Genomic DNA, 17,191 nt, shown 5'->3' with positions numbered 1-17,191 from the left:
CTTGCATATACCCAAAACCTCATTTGCATATTCCAGCCATCACCTTGTTTACATATAACTGTCAGGACATGATTAACATACATTCAACTTTCACTGAATAAATTGAATGACCAGTTAAGTAATCCGCTTGAATTTGACCTTAATGTCTCACTAATTCTATACTGTAATGTATGTACTTAATAATCTGTATTCACATGACAATTCTGAATAATTTTTTTTCTGGGTTGAATGATACCTGTTAATATTATCAAAATTTTACTTCACTGAGTAAATATAAAGCTGAATTTTAAATGTATTATATTAAAAGGTGCCAAGTATAGAATTTGAATAACATTGAAATAAAAAATAATTAAAAAAATGAAAAATACAAGTAAAAAAATGTCACAACATATATTGCATTTCTAAAATGAAAAATCATGACTATCTTATTTATACCATTTTCATTTTGCATTTCAAAAATATCACAAGTAAATTTCTTTTGCTATTGGCTTGAAAAAATCCTCATGTGGTAATATATTTGAAAGAATATTTTTATTATTGAATGTGAATCATTAAGAAACTGACTTTTATCACTTGAAAGTAAATTATAATATGTTTGAGTATGATAAGGGATTGTTACACAGGCAGAGAGAGAGAGAGAGAGATAGAGAGAGAGAGAGAGATAGAGAGAGAGAGAGAGACGGGGGGAGAGAGAGAGGGAGGGAGAGAGAGAGAGAGAGACAGACAGAGAGAGAGCGAGAGAGAGAGAGGGAGGGAGAGAGAGAGAGAGGAAGGGATAGAGAGAGCGACAAAACACATCAAGGCACAGAGTCATATATACAAACACACAAAGAAAGACACAGAGACAAGCAAACAGCCACTCAGAGACGTAGGCAAAGAGAGTTATAGAGAGACGGAAACACATACAAACACACAGAGTCAGACACACAAACATACAAAGACAGACACAGAAGCTAGCAAACAACCGCTCAGACAAAAATGCACAGAGAGACATTTGTCACTGCTATCATGTGTTCGTTTACAATCATAGATGGTGATATTTTTTTACTATCACAACTGCTGCAATTTTACTACAACCGGGGTACTCGCAGCCAACATGGCGCAGCCCGGATTACCTACAGTCAACCTTATTGTTATACCTAGGTTACATTATCTTAACTGTTTTTACTGAACCCAAACGAACCTAGTTTAAAAACGGTTACTAGTTTGTATTGTGAATTTAATTTGTTTGAGCTGTTTTCTCAGTCTTATCACAATTGATAGTTCAGGTGGTTTCAAAGAATCATCATTTGTAATAATTACAAATTTTCGTTTATTGTGCATTCCTATGAAAATTATATGTCTTATTGCGTTTAAACTTCTAAGCTTAATGACGTACCAAGTTGATTTTATCTAAGAAATAAACGAACTCATTTTTAAATTTTTAAGGAATGTTTTCAGTTTTAATTAAAACATTGAAATTATTGCTCAGGCAGCATAAATATTTTGTAGTTTACATAATAGCTTTAGCGGTTCTAAACTGAAGTTAAAAATTTTTTCAACTCCTTAAGGTTCTTAAGGAATGTTCCATAGGGCAAATAAGGTTCTTATGAAAGGGATGGCTGTATAAACATCGGACAGCGCTCATTCCATTGGAAATTGAAAGTTCTAGTTCTCTTTCTAAGAGTAAAAAGAAACAGGAGGGTAACTAGCCCTCCTCTGCCCTATTTTCCCAAAATCCATTCGACCGCATTTTTGAGATAGCCATTATATTTAAGTAAGTTCAAAAATCAGATAACAAAAATTCTCTGGTCGACACAGCCCCCAAGAGCCCAGAGCACGTGTTGCAAGTTATGCCCTGGGGACGTATAAGGTTTTTATGCAAGGGTTTTTAAAATAGTTCTAAGATCAGAGAAGACCAACTCCCACTCAAAAAACTTATCAATGATGTTTTATTCCGAAACTTATGGAATCTGACCCCTGTCCCTCCATAGCCCGATCCTCCTCCCCCGAAAAACTTATCAATAATAAATCTTGGGACTTGACTCCTGGTTCTACCTTCATAGCCCGACCTCTCACAAAAAATAAAACAACTTATCAACGATATTTAATGCCAAAAATCATCGCAGCTGGCTCCTGACCCTCTCTCCAAGAGCTGACTCCCCCCAAAAAAAATCATTATCGGTACTTTATTCCAAAAATTATGGGAGCTTGCCCCTGGCCTGGCACCGTATCCCCATAGAAAATTATTAGATATTTTATTCTAAACTTTTAGAACAAAATTAAATAAAATTTTAAGTAAAGAGTGATGTGGGCACAATGTAATATTATTATTTTTTTGTTTTTTAGACCATGACACTTTGTATAGACGTAGTTGTCGTAAAAACTTCTAAAGGAGCTCATTTGATTGAAAATTGAAATGGCTAGTGTCCTTTTTAAATAGTCGAAAGTGATTGGACGGCAACCAGCCTCCCTCCCCTTGTGCCAATCATTTCCATAAGCCGATCCAATTAAAGTTTTGTCCACCAAATTTTGATAACCGTTTTGTTCAACGTACTTCAAAGATCCAGAAACTACCCACCCAAGCCCCCAGGGAAAGAGTTGTAAGTTATGCTCTGTGGGCTTATAAGGTTTTGATAGATAGGGTGCTCGTATAAACCTCAGAGGGGGCTCACTGGACTGTTAATCATAAATTATAGTGCCCTTTTTAAAGATTCAAAGTGATCGGAAGGCAGCTACCCCGCCTCCCTCTCAAGTTGTATTTTCCCGAAATGCATCCGATACAAATTTTTAGATTGCCGTTTGTTCAAAAAATAGTCCAAAGACCATAGGCAGCACAATTTCGCTGCCTAATTAAAGAGTGATATGGGCAGAATGTATTACATTTTTTTTTCCTTTTAGATCAAGGCACTTCTTATAGAAGGAGTTGTCGTAGAAACTTCGAATGGAGCTCACTCGATTGGAAATTGAAAGGGCCATTGCCATTTTAATAGTCAAAAGTGACTGTAGCACAACCAGCCCCTCCCTAACACCCTCTTTTCCCGGAACACATCCGACCCCCTCCAACAAACCACACCCCCCCAACTCCAATACCAATCATTTCTCCAAATACATCCAATCAAAATTTTGAGACATCCATTTTGTCCAGTGGGGTTAAATGCCCAGTAATTACGTCTTTGAGGATAAAAACCCATTTCAGAAGCTCCAGGGCAACGGTTTTAAATTATACCGGGGGCATATAAGGGTTTATGGCAAGGATGATCGCATATAATTTAGATGAGGCTCACTGGATTGAAAATTGGAAGTTCTAATCCCCTTTTAATAGTCGAAAATGATAGGAGGGCAACCATCCCCCTCCCTCACCAATCAAAATTTCTAGATAGCCATTTTTTTAAGCATATTTGAAAGATCCATTACTTATATCAGTGGGAATGACAATCCTCCCTTTCCACATTGGCCCTCGGGGCAAAGGCTGTGATTTATATTAGTTGCCCATTGTTAACATTTAAGGTTTTTATGGAAAGGGTGGTCGTATAAACTTCGGATGTGGCTTATTCAATTGGATGTCCGAAGTCCTAGTGTCCTATTTAAGAGTCAAGAGTAATGGGGGTCAACTAGCCACACCCCACATATTCCTTTCCCCAAATGCATCCGATAGAAATTTGGTTTATCCATTTTGTTCAAAATAGTCAAAGATCATATAAAAAGTTCTTTGAGGTTAAAGTAGGCCCTCAAAACCTGGGGGCAAGAGTTGTAAGTTATACCCCGAAGGCATATGAGGTTTTATTGGAATAGGTGGTCAAATAAATTTTGGGTAGGGCTCATTTGATTGAAAATTGGAATTTATGGTGCTCTTTTATTGAAAGAGCACTATTGAACTATTATTGAAAGATCCGATAATTTTACCTTTGAGGACGTTAACTCCCTCACAGCCCCAAGAGCATGGGCTGTAAATGGTATTGGTATATGGTATAGTAAATGGTATATATAGTATATGTATATATATAGTATATGTATATATAGTATATATAGTGAAGTATATATAGTATATGTATATGGTATATACCATGTAAACATAGTATAGGGTATTGAGAAATGTCAGATTGTCAGACCTTTACTTTCCAAAAAGACGAAGAACATTCAGGCGAGGCTTAAAGAGGTTGTTTAGGGGAGTGTTAAGCTACATCCAAACATTTTATGTTTATACAGACTGTCAAAAGGGCGTAACTTAGGAATTACTGAATATATTAATTTGGAACTTTCACCAAATTATAAGGGAGATGATTAATTGACCAAAAAGGTAATATTTGTCACTACTATTACAACTACCATCACTACTACTGCTTCCACTACTACTACTACATTCACAGTACTACTTTTAAAGTATTGAGGGAAAATTAGAACAAAATCAAAGGACACTACGTGCATGCCCATTCTCAAAAGAGTGTATCTCAAGAATGAATTTGAGCATTAAATTGGAACGCTCAGAAAATGTTTGAAGGGGTAGATCAATTGACCAAAAGGTAATACGTGCATGCTACTATTAATACTACGACCACTGCTATATTTGCTACTACAACTGCTACTGTTACTTCAACTACAACCTCTAGCGCAACTACCTGTAAGGCTTGGAGCATTAATATGAAAATCATAAAAGTATATAAATATTCAGGTCATCAAGAGGATATATCAGCAATGTCATAGCAATGGCTTAAGTTGAAACTTGTAGGGACTTGGTGAGAATTTATTTCAAATTACCAAAAGGTAATACATACCACAGTTACTGTAACTAATGATGCTAAGAGTATTAAGGTGAAACTTTTAGGAAACGTTAAGGGGTAATTTTCAATTAAACAAATAAACTATATGCATGCAGGTTTTCAAAAGGGCATACAAGCAATAGCATAGGCAGCACCCCTATATTCATTGAAACTTTTAAAGGAGCTAATTTGACTCAAGATTAAAAGTGCTAGTGGCTTTTATAAGGGTGAAAAGAGATTGGAGGGCAAACATCTCTACTTCCAAGCCCATTTATCTTCCAAATACAACCAATCAAACTTCTGAGACAGGTATTTTGTTCAGCATAGTTGAACAGTCCAGTGAATTTCTTTCTAGGGACATTAGGTATTTCAACCCCCACAATTATGAATTTGGCCCATTACTCTTTAAATCTAAATGTTGCCTTGAAACAAAATCTAAAGGCCCTGTCTGTATGTGTGCCAATAAAAAATTTCAGCAATGTAGAGAGAAAGACTGGGGATATTGATTTGAAACTTTCAGGGCTACTGCTATTACTATTTCCGCTCTTACAATTTATACAAATCAAAAGAGTGTAAGTATATCATTTTGTCATTGAGCATAGACATAATATTTGGGTATCATATTAAGTTTTATTTTCCAGGTTAACTTGAAGAGGTATAAACTTAAATAAAACAATATTATTTGTATCAGGATTAGACATTCTTGAAAATGTTTCTCCAACATATAAAGAGCAAGCTCAACCATGGATTCGCACAAAAAGAAAAAAAGATTATTCATTTTATTTATTTTACTCAATAAAGGAGAAAGCCATAGGCTATTTGCAATAAAATATAAAATATTATTGTCTATGTCAATAAAAAACGAACAGAAATTACTTTTAAAATGTGTTGCACAAAACAAATTTCTTAAAGAAAAGCAAAGAGCTCCAGTAAGCCAAAAATGAGCAGAAATAAAGCAAAATAACCTTCTAATCGTAAAACTACTACAAATCACAAGTAATGAATAAGTGAAACTCGAAAATAACAGAAATTACAATAAATGATAGGGTCAACCTCAAAACAAGCAAAAAATAACATGAGAACGGGTGATAATCCCCATACCTTCTCAAGACCAGAATATAAATTGCACTTTACTGAAAACAAAATACATTTTAAAATTAGACTGACAATCCACGTTCATTTGTTGTTTTTTTTCTTTTTTTTAGAGAAGTGCAAATCATATTCAGGCTTTAAGAACGTATGGGGGTTGTCACCCCTACTTATGTTAATTTTTGCTCGTTTTAAGTTTGACTCGGTTATTTATTGTAAATTCTGTTTTTAGTTTCATTATTTATTGATAATGATTTGTGGTAGTTTTTACGCCTGGGAGGTTATTTTACTTTATTTCTGGTCAGTTTTGGCTTAGTGAAGCTCTGTATTTGTCTTTGAAAAACTAGTTTTGTGTTTTTCACTATAATGTTTTTCACTAGTGTTTTTCACTATAATGATTCTCAATCTTGTTCTTAGATGCATTAACTGAATCTGAGTTGACAGTGTCTGATGGTAGTGTGCTCCACTCGGAGACAATGCGGTTGCTGAATGCCCATCTACCGACATCTCCTCTGAAACGTTCTTCGGTTAGCTTAAACTCGTGACCTCCCAGGTTATTATTCTTGAATGTTATTATTTCTTCTGGAGGGATGTTATCGTAGTATCTGTTACATATTTTATAAACCTCAATAAGATCTCCTCTCAAAAATCAGTATGAGAGACTTGGGAGCGATAATTTTTTCAAACGGTCTTGGTATGAAAAGTCTCTAAGTGATGGAATAAATTTAGTAGCCCTCCTTTGGATATTTTTCTATTGCATTACTGTCTTTTTGAAAAAATGGTCTGGTTATTGTATGACCGTATTCGATCATTGGTCTCACTAACGATTTGAAGAGTGTAGAAAACAGTGTTGATTCATTAAGAGAGAAATTTCTTCGAATAATTCCCAAGACTTGTGATGTCTTAGAGATGATTGACTCGTAGTTCTTGGTGAAAGTCATGTCACTGTCTATTGGCACTCCAAAGTCTTGCGCTTCTTCTTGTATAGGTATCTGTTGTCCTGCAAAGGAGTAGTGCCGAGAAATGTGTTTTGGGCCTAGCTGAACATGACAACTTTTTTTCTATATTCAGTTCCTTGCTCCATTTTTACATCCATTCTGCTATTTTGTTTAAGTCTTGCTGTAGTATTTCTGTATTTTCAAAGCTTGTTATTGCGCGAAAGATTTTCGTGTCATCTGCATAAAGCAGTATCTCACAATCTATGTTATTTGGGAGATCATTTATGTAAATATTGGATAGTAAAGGCCCCAGAACACAACATTGAACTACTCCACTTGTGACTTTTGTCTCATTGCTGCTAAGATATCCCTTCAGTGTCACTCGCCGAGATCTTCCTTTCAGAAAGTTGAGAACCCACTTTAGAATAGTGTCGCCAACACCGATAGACTGTAGTTTTTGAAGAAGTTGACTTTTTGAGACTTTATCAAAGGCTTCTCTGAGATCTAAGTATGAAATATCTACCTGCATCCCCCTATCCATATATTTTCTCCAGGCGTTTGTAGCGACAAGTAGCTGGCTTTCTGCTGATCTTTTCTTGAGAAATCCAAACTGTGCGGGTGAAATGAGATTTCTTTCGAGTTATATGCCAGACTGCATCTAAAACAGGGTGGATAAGATCTGATCCTATCTTAGAATTTGTTACTCAGATATTCATACCTACCTTGGACGAAAAAATAGTTTCAAAAATAGAAGAAAGTGTTCTTGTTCTTAGATGGACGTGCATCCCATTTTTCTCTCGTTCGAAAGCCTTGGGATCGATCTCGTATACCTTCCACAAAATTAAGCGTTTATCATAACGCCCCTAGACATAGCGGTGTTCAATTCTTTGAAGATATCTTGGACCAAGTTTAACCAAAGAAAAAAGTATGATGCTGACCATTTAGGATTCAAAGCATAAAGTTACCAAATGAAATTTTGCTTCCTTACTGAAGGAGTACTTCGGACCTTCACTTCACCAATACTTCTTACAGAGACATTTAAATTGAGAGGGATTAACCCGTGGAACAGAAAAAATTGTTAGATTTGGAAAACTTTCTTCAAACAGTTTGCCAGCCCCTAAGCAAGTTGACATCTTAGTTGACACTGAATATCAAGATACTTGGGGTCCTGTTCTAGATCCTTCTGCCTGTAAAAAGAAGTGGCAGCGATGGCTGTTTTGGTGGTTTTGCTTGACCTGAAAACATTGGAACTTTTTGAAATGTCTGATCCTGGAAACAAGCATGCCACATAGGACGATAAGTTGACCGGCTTGTATATGCTCTAGAAGTGAATCAAATCTGCCTCATCAACTGGGCCACGTTAGCTCACCTACTTCAAGGTGGTGCCTTAAATTGCAGCCGTGTTAACACCATCAACGGAATCTTAAATAACTACTTCCGAAACACAAAAGAGGAAATTCTATCGAAATATTTCCAATCCTTCGCATTGCGAATGCCAAAATAAGAAACAAAAGTGTCCATGAGTGTTTTCGCTCAAGTGACTATGAGACAATAGCCAAAACTGACATCCGACTCCATAATTCCACCACATGTTGGGTCGTTAGTTGAACTTTAGCTCAACCAATACAACGTTATTTTCTTTAGTGACACAAAAAAAGCGATTTTGCCGGATTTTTTTAGTAGGAATCTAGACTTTCCAGAAGAAGGAAAGTCAAAACTGAATATTTTTAAGGGGATTAAAATGGCAGATCATACATTGAAATGGCTGAATGTTGACGATACTTACAATAAGAGCGGTGAAGAAATCTTTGATTGACCGTTAACGCTGACAATACGCGGTTTATTCCAGAAATCATTTGAAGATACTAATCCTCTGTTGCTTTTTTTTCACAATACAACGATGTGGAAAAGAAGAGTCATATAACCTAGTTAACCTGATTACACTCCATTTGATTATAAACGTTTGTTCCTATATTTGAAAAAATTCTGTCGGTTTTATTACTTCCACTATCAGAATAACGTTTTATACTTTTACATATTAAACGAAGTTGAAGAGAAACGAAGATATGACGTAACAAGAATAGGGCCACTGAATAAACCGTGTTCTGCTCACAAGCATTTTCACAGTATTTTGACACTTGTCGAATTGCGTTCCAACGTGTCGAAAATAGTTTCCTATTTTTTGTATATCAAATTTGTTAGCAAAAGCACTCCGAACTATAAAAAAAATCAGAGTTTTGTACCCTTTTTGATAAAACTTCAAATTATTAATCAGACAGTTTGATTTCTATACGGTTTGTTTTTTAAACATGTTGAAACCATTTTCAAACCAAAAGTCCAAATTTAGTCTTCTGGGGTAGAAAAAGTTTTTTTTTTTTTTACAAAAACTTTTAAATCGTCGTAACCTTTACCCTATACGTTGTCTTCACAGCTTTATTATAAAGATTCCAATGTTTCTCTAAACATTTGAGGAGAGAGTTACTAATCCAAGGTTTTTTGGGATTATCATATCTACCATTCCTTTTTTCCATGGTATATCCTGCATCGAGACGGTGTAAAATAAATCATACCATTTCCCAAACTGTTTATTAATATCAAGCTTCTGATTATTTATTGATTTCTGCTAATCCTCCAACATATTGTTAAATCTTTAAAGTGTACAGTTGTTCAGAACGGCAGTTTTCTTCCTCCATGATTTTTTGCTTTCCAGGTTTAAGGCTTATGACCAAATCATATAACATGATGACTTCACAATGGTCTCATACGTCAATAACTAGCAGCTAAAGGTCTCTTATCTGGTGGTTAGTGAACCAGTTACCAAGCAAGGTTGCTGAATTTCTTGTAATACTAGTCGATATATTACACTCCACTCATAAGATATAATCCAGTTACAACATGCAATGGACATTTGATTACAGTGAATCTGCAATAAGTTAATATTAGATTCCCCTCCAATATAGAATACATGCGTATTCATTGGAAATTTTTGTAACTGCTCTTCCAGGTAACCCATAGAAATACCGAACTACTTCCAGGAACTACCGGAAGGTGGTCTTTAAACAAAATAAATAATAAAACAATCTTCATTCACTTATTTTCCTAGAATCAGAAACTCAAAAGTAATTTCAACATTTACCAGTATACCGCTGCCTACCATATAAGGTAAGACTTTAATCAAACCCTTATATATGTGTATGTCTACTAAATTTTATGACAAAAAACTTCAGATCATCATGATTGTACTAAAAACAAAATTTCCATTCTGAAGTATCTGTCCTAATTTGTTCAAAAGTTCATGGTAACGAATTTTAAGGAAGAAGTGACTCGGAATAATAGTAACTTAACTCTAAGACAAAAAGAAACTTTAAACAACGGTACAAAAAAATCTTTAAAACACACATCAAAAATGTGAAATTGATATCTACTCCCTTATGATCCCTGGGAATATTTTTGGTCTACGCTGTTTTTATGAAGGTAAAGCGTAACATTAAACCCCAAAATGAACAAAATTTATTCCAAAAAGGAGGAGGGCTGCCTTTTCCTCGTCCATACCTCCACCTCATTGTAGCAGAAACTTCAGAGGGGGCTCATTAGATCAGATTGGAAACAAAAGAAATAAAAGGCTACAAAATTAACTTAAAAAACAAAACAAAAAAAAATGTGAAATTTTCCTTGGGAGGAATTTTCCGCATGGGGGATTTTCTGGAGGGGTTATTTTTTGCGGGGGGAATGTTTTCGACAGGGGGGAGGTATTTTCAGAGGGATATTTCCCGCGGGAATATTTTCCAGGAGGATTTTTTCCGGCAGAATTTTCTGCAGGGGGGGCAATGCCATTGGGGTTTATTTTTCAGGGGGGGGGGGGTATTTTACAGGAGTTTGAACACCTAAAACCATTGGCTCTATTCAAGATAATGGTAATATCTATTTGTTTCAAGCAAGGCTTGACTGTTCATTGTAATCAAGATAAATTTTGATTTTTCATATATATATTTTTATCAGAGCTCCTTTTTTATAGTTTCGGATACCATTAAACCGAGTTGCTCCTTAGTCACAGCTCGTTACAAGGAACTGTTTGATTAGTATATTATACAAGAATAAGTTTCCAACACTGACGGTATGTTTTCCAGGGGTGATTTTCTGCGGGGGGGAATTTCTGCGAAGGAGTTTTCGGGGGGGGGGGGGGGGTCGGTGGGGTATATTTCACATTGATATGTTTTTTGATGGGAGGTAGAGGTATTTTCAGTGGGGATATTTCCCGGAGGGGTAAACGCCGGCCAGGTAAAACACCCTGTAAGCCTTCTAAAGGCAAAAGGGGCATTTACACTTTACTGAAAACAGTTTTTATTTGTCGAAATATCAACAAAGAGGTAATTATCTGAATTTAATTCAAATAAATAGACAGAAAATTATATTTTGGATTAATGGTCCCTATTATACTACAACTTTCAATATAAGCAAATATTTATCAGCTATTTGGTTATGAGCATCTGACAATTTCATTATTCCACAACATGATCGAGTGATTCTTGTATATTTTATTAATGATTGCTTTTTTTAAATAAATATATTTTTGGGTTATTTATTAAAACCAGTTCTAACTTGTTGTCTAGGAAAATGAAAATAAGAGGTACAAAATCAATGCAACTAGATTATTTCCAGCTGACTTTTCTTTGGTTCTGAAGCTTTAATTATGGTGTCTTTATAGCCGGTAGTTTTTAGAAGATTAACAAGAAAGAAAAATTGCATTAAGAATCAAAAAAAATATATTTTTTAAACTTCTATTGTCCTTGGCAAGCCTCCTCGGTTCTTCCAAGTCAAAAATCAACAGGATCTTCCCTTTCAATACTTACTCAACGTCTTAGCTGGCCTCTTAGGCTGTAAATTTGTATGCTTAGCCGTACCTGAGATAATGCAGATACGGGCTCTGAAAACCTAAAATCACATAATGATTCCCTGAGAGTTTCAACTTAATATTCTTAACCCTTTGAGAGACATCATATATAGGCCTGTTTGACATGGCTTAGGGGTGTACCGGAGCATATTAGTGTTAAGATTAATTAGAAAATTAGTACATTTCACATTACAATCTTATTTTTAATTACTATATGTTTTTCTTTCAAACTATAGTTTATCAGCTCAAATTTTTGTCTTAAAATACATAAAAAAAATATATAATGGTTTGTAATGAATTTGAATAGACAAGAAGTCCAAGTTAAAAAAAAAACAAAAACTATTGTTTAAAAAACAGCCGAGAAAAATTATACTTACAGTGTCCTCTATCTCAGAGCGAAGTGCAATATAATCAGAGGTAAAATTAGATGTAAGGTCCCTGAAAATAGAAAATTCAAATTATTCCGTTTCTACAGCCAAAGTCTATATTTTGGCAACTATGAACCTTTTTCAGGGGCTGTATAACACAAGTGTAAGGATAGTCTTATAATTCCTGTATACCATAGTTTGCCACAATATATAACTTATTAAAACAACAGATTATTGAAAAAAAGCAAAACTGTTATCTTACAAAGAGACCTAAATAGTAATCTTAGAAAATGGAAGAGGACCTACTTGAATGACAGTTTTTATATCTAGTACAAAACACCGAAATACCAATGCTTGTCTGCATTTCTCTAAGCTGGATTTAGGAAACATTATTGTATTGAATCAATCCTCATTAACACGTCCTATAATAGAAATTTGGAAGTAGGCTAGGAATTAGAAAGTTTAAATTAGAAAATTATAAATTAGATAACATAAAATTAGTTACCATAAATTGCATTGAATATTTACGTCATTGTTGCGGTAAGTTAAATTTGACTCATTATGTCATTACTATGTCATACAATGACACAAGTTGGACATCAGAAAACTTAATTGAGCATCATCTTGGAATTCGTATCACTAATAGATTTCATAAGGGGTATTTTTTCCCCATCCAGCCACCATGCAGCCATCCAATTACGATTGTACCTTTATTGCTAAGATTCCTTACAATTGTACCTCCCAATGCAAAATTATCATTCTTTTCAGACAATGAACTATGCTAGTCGTCCAAAAACTAGTAAAGCTCAAATATCAGAAATTTAAAGTCCGTTCTCAAAATAGATCCAATTTTTGTTCTAAATTTAAATGTTTTGCAAAAATATTTTAGTATTTTCAAGTTTCCAGATATTTCAAATTTGAAATATTTGAAATTTCCTATTTCAAAATTATTTCAAGCATTATTTATGTATTCATGGAAAATTATAGGCTAAAAGAAATATACAGTTTTGTGAACTAAAATCTTGTGAACTAAAAAACTATGGAAATAAAAATATTCTTTAGTTAGTTTCAGTTGACCGTTGAATTTTGTTTTCTTTCGACACCTTTTGTAGATTTTGATTTCTGTACTTTTCGAGGATTTCTCCACTACTGTTTTAATTCTCTGAACCGCCTTTTCTTTGCAGTGATGATTGGTCAGCAGAGACCATGGAGAGAATCAGCTTATTCTTTGCTATAATTCTGGGGCGCTTTAATTTTATTGGTTTACGTCTGTGAAGTACTATCGTAAGCCAGCCAGAATCTTTCTCAAGTATTTTTCAGAAATTTAAACCAATGAACACTGCTTTATTAGAACCCAACGGGTTCTCCTGTGGTCCGTTCCGTATCATCTAGGGGAGCTAGTTACAAAAATCCCGGAGGGACAAACATTTTTTTAAATTTCTTTTGTCATGAAGACCAAAAAAATATTTTTCAAACTGTATGCGGATGATTTCATTTTTTTTCTTTTTCAATACAATTACCGCATAAAAGGTATTTTACAAAATCTAGGGAATTTTTCAAATTGTGTGCGGATGATTTAATTTTTTTTTCTTTTTCAATAAAATTACCGCATAAAAAATATTTTAAAAAATCTAGGAGAAGAGGGTAAAATCCAGGAGGAAATTTAATATGTGATGTTTGACTTTAAGTTTGTCATACATTGCTTTTACATGAATCATTTACAATTGCCTTTATCATTTTTAAAGGCTTTAGTATATATGTAGAACAGTCAACTGTTAATGAATTTCAAAGAATCGTCAGCAGCTTTTAACAAAAAGCAAAAAGTAATACATTTTGTTTATAAAACAAATTCCTACCTCTCCGACTTCAGTTGAATGGTAACCTTTCCACCATATGGATCGTAAGTTGGATCTATAATTTTGAAAAGATACCATTAAGCTTTGCATCAAATTATTTGGCATAAAACTGCTAATGAAGGAATTTATTGTAAACCCGTCAAGTTTATATAAGAAACACAGAAGGAGCAAAAATAAAATAAAATATGAAAATGAAAAACGAAAAGACCCTTCAACAGAAACAATAATGAAAAAGAAAGAAAACCAAAACAAGACACTTGCACTTAACCTAATATGGAGAAAAGAAAATTCACAATACTAATGAAAACTACTGGGTTAGTATGGGATACCACTGATGAGTTTGATGATTGCTATTGAGTGTAACAATCTTTTCTTCTGCCACTTTCAGTAGATCCGTAATATTGTAAATCCTGATTATTTTTGTATTCCTGGTCCAAGGCGGGACTCTGAGTAAGTATTTTGCAAACCGGAAAAAAGTGCTGCGGATTTTATTTTTATCTATTTGAGTAAATATTTTCCAAAAAGGTGTACAGTATAGAATGTGAGGGATTGCAATCACATCGTACAATGTGGCAAGGATGGATCTATTGAAATGAAGTTTGGCCTTGATAAATGTCGCATAAGCAGGGCAAATGCGGTGTTGTATAATTGAAAGTAGAAGCTGACGTGTGTCTTTAATAGAAGTGCCAATCAGGAGTCCAAGGTAGGTTATGTGGTTAGACAGTTGGATTGGCATGCTGTCAAGAGAAATGCTAATATTTCGGGTTTCATCTTTCCAATTAAACAATATAACCTCTGATTTTTTCGGATTAAATTCAAGTCCAATCCAAGCATACCTCTCGGCCAGAAATTCAAAAATCTCTGAAATTCGTTGCAGCGTGCGACTCACATTCAGGATGTCATCTTCGTAACAGACCAACAACAAGTTCATAGCTTGCAAAATACATGATGATGGGCATTGTGCTTCAGAATCCAGAACGTAATTATTGAATAATGTGGGGGATGCTACAGTTCATTGCCTGGCTCCTTTTCTTATCAGGATCAGTCTTTCACGTGGTGTAGAAAAAGAAGCATTTCAGCGTGTATTAAAGAATCGAAAGACCTGTGTATGTCATGTCCAGCTAGTATTAGGCTGTCTCCACTTCTATCTGCAACAACAAAGGAATTAGCCACAGCTGCAAGAGCATCCGTACATCCCACACCAGGCTGGAAGTAAAACGGATTAGGAGTTGGATAACATTTTTCCGTTAATTAATCAATAAAAATCAACTTGAAAAGCTAGCACAGAAGTAGTGGAGACAGTAATGGGGCGAAAGAATGAGCACTGTATGGGCAGCTTGCTTTTCTTCGGTATTGGTGTTAGATACCCAACTCGGAAAGTAGACGGTACCACCCCTGAGTAAAAATCATCTGTATTAGCAGATGTATATGATTTCGGAGCTGAGTTCCCCCATGCTTGAGATGCATTGCACTTATACGATTGATCCCGAAAGACAGTTTTCATTTCAGGTGTTTAATAGCACGTTCAACAGCTGAAAGAAGGACGAGAAAATCATTAGGAGGTGTCCCAGCAAGAAATTTATCTAATTCCTGCTCAAACTTCCGCTTCAAGCCCGCATCCGGAGGCATGAGCTCCGAATCGAAGTAGGCATACCACTCCGACGCCGGAATATTACCCACAGACGCCAGTGAGAAGGAGGAGGCTGCCAATCGGGGTACCAACTTCCACAGCTCATTTAGGTTCTGACTTACCTTTGTAGAAGTCTCCTCAACTATCTTTTTACGATGCTTAGCTAAGGTCTCAGCGAACGCTTTCTTTGTTGATTTGCGAAAGTAGTTTACGACACCCTGCTTTAGCTGGCCACAATCCTTCCAAATATGAAACCAGAATTTAGCTCCCGAGCATGACTCGACCAGAGCCGCTTTTTCAGACCATTTTTGGAAGATGCTACGAGTAAGAGGTACTGCAGCGCTCTCAGCAGTTAGAAGTGCGTGGCAAATTGCAGCGCAGTAAACGTTTAGTGACGTTCTCACTTGGTCGCTTTGTAGTGAATTGCGGCATAGTAGGGGAAATGGGGGATATATTTTTGAAGGATAGCATCTGATGTTTCAATAAATTTAATTCTGTCTATTTTACTCCACTCCCTGCGTGAACTTTGTTTGTGTGATTTTGTTGGGGCATCAATTCGCGGGTTTTGGGAGGGAAGGGGGGGGGGTAAGCGTTTCAAAACTAATAGTGATAGGTAGGTGATCTGAAAGTTGGTATTTGGTTAGTACTGATGCAATTAGGATACATAGATTATGGGAAATAACTACGTGATGAAGATTAGACGTGCTTGAAGATGCGTGGATATAAGTGAAAGGGCAATCTTTCATAATAATCTCAGAATTATCATCAAGCAAACCGTGAAGGAGGGACGCACGAGATGACTGGTTATCAGAAGCTAAACCACAGTTAAAATCACCTTGTATAACACTCGGAATATGTAACAGCTTAAGTTTGTCCAGACACGACGACAGCCTACCGCAAGCAAGGACAAAATTCCGCTCAGATTGATCATCGCGATAATCTACCGGCATATACACGTTAATGATATCACAATTCTCTACACGAACTGCAATAAACTGATCACATTCGTCAAAAATACTTGCTTTTAAACTGCTTATAAGAAAGGTAGTAAGGCCTCCGGAAGGCCTTCCTCGGTAATTTAGTCTCTTTGCAAATACAGAAAAATGCTTAACACCAGGGTCGATAACGAGCAGTGCCAAGCTATTAGAGATAAGGAAGTTCTCCTGAATACACAAAACTTTGGTAGTCTTAATAGCATCACTAATCACAGGAATTTTATTCACAAAATTTCCATTTATACTCCACGAGAAAACTGAGAGCTTATTGGCCATTTCGGAAGAAAGATCTACGCTTTAACAGTTTCTGGTTTTCTGGACACAAAACGAGATAGCATGTATGTTTGTCGGTGTTGCAGTTCAGGCAGCGGAGAGGCCCCTGACGTGGTGTAGCAGTGCTACTCGAATCTTCTTTGCTAAAGCATCTGCTACACACCTCAGGCTTTGATCATTGGCTAGCCAAACGCCCTACACCGTGACACCTGTTGCAGCGACGCGACAGAAAAAGGAATTCCTCAATATGAAAAAGTTCAACACTAATTTTGATTGGGTTAAAAATAGCATTTTCGAGAGCTACTTTGGTCGAGTAGTACAGTTTGTAAGCGTTAGTGCTGCCACATCGACTACTTTAACACAGTCCTGAGACAATGACGCCAGGACGTCTGGAGACGTATATGTGGGGATA

The 17,191-nt window shown here is 35.7% G+C and overlaps 1 protein-coding gene across 2 annotated transcripts in view; it reads right to left on the bottom strand.

Moving 5' to 3' along the window:
• LOC148953599 (uncharacterized) overlaps positions 1 to 17,191 on the bottom strand; it is a 185,728-nt gene that overhangs the window by 58,657 nt on the left and 109,880 nt on the right. For both annotated transcript variants that reach the window (XM_089088603.1, XM_089088602.1), the window contains exons 10-11: positions 13,882 to 13,936; positions 12,035 to 12,095 (exon numbers count right to left, since the gene is read on the bottom strand). In XM_089088603.1, the coding sequence (XP_088944729.1) occupies positions 12,035 to 12,095; positions 13,882 to 13,936 (116 nt within the window). The remainder of the gene's footprint in view (positions 1 to 12,034; positions 12,096 to 13,881; positions 13,937 to 17,191) is intronic.

Source organism: Artemia sp. Qi Xiang Cuo, chromosome 4 (genome assembly GCF_049724085.1).
Source record: "Artemia sp. Qi Xiang Cuo chromosome 4, ASM4972408v1, whole genome shotgun sequence".
Classification (NCBI taxonomy): domain Eukaryota; kingdom Metazoa; phylum Arthropoda; class Branchiopoda; order Anostraca; family Artemiidae; genus Artemia; species Artemia sp. Qi Xiang Cuo.
The sequence above is the reverse complement of the archived record's forward strand: the minus strand, read 5'-3'. Positions and strand labels throughout refer to the sequence as shown.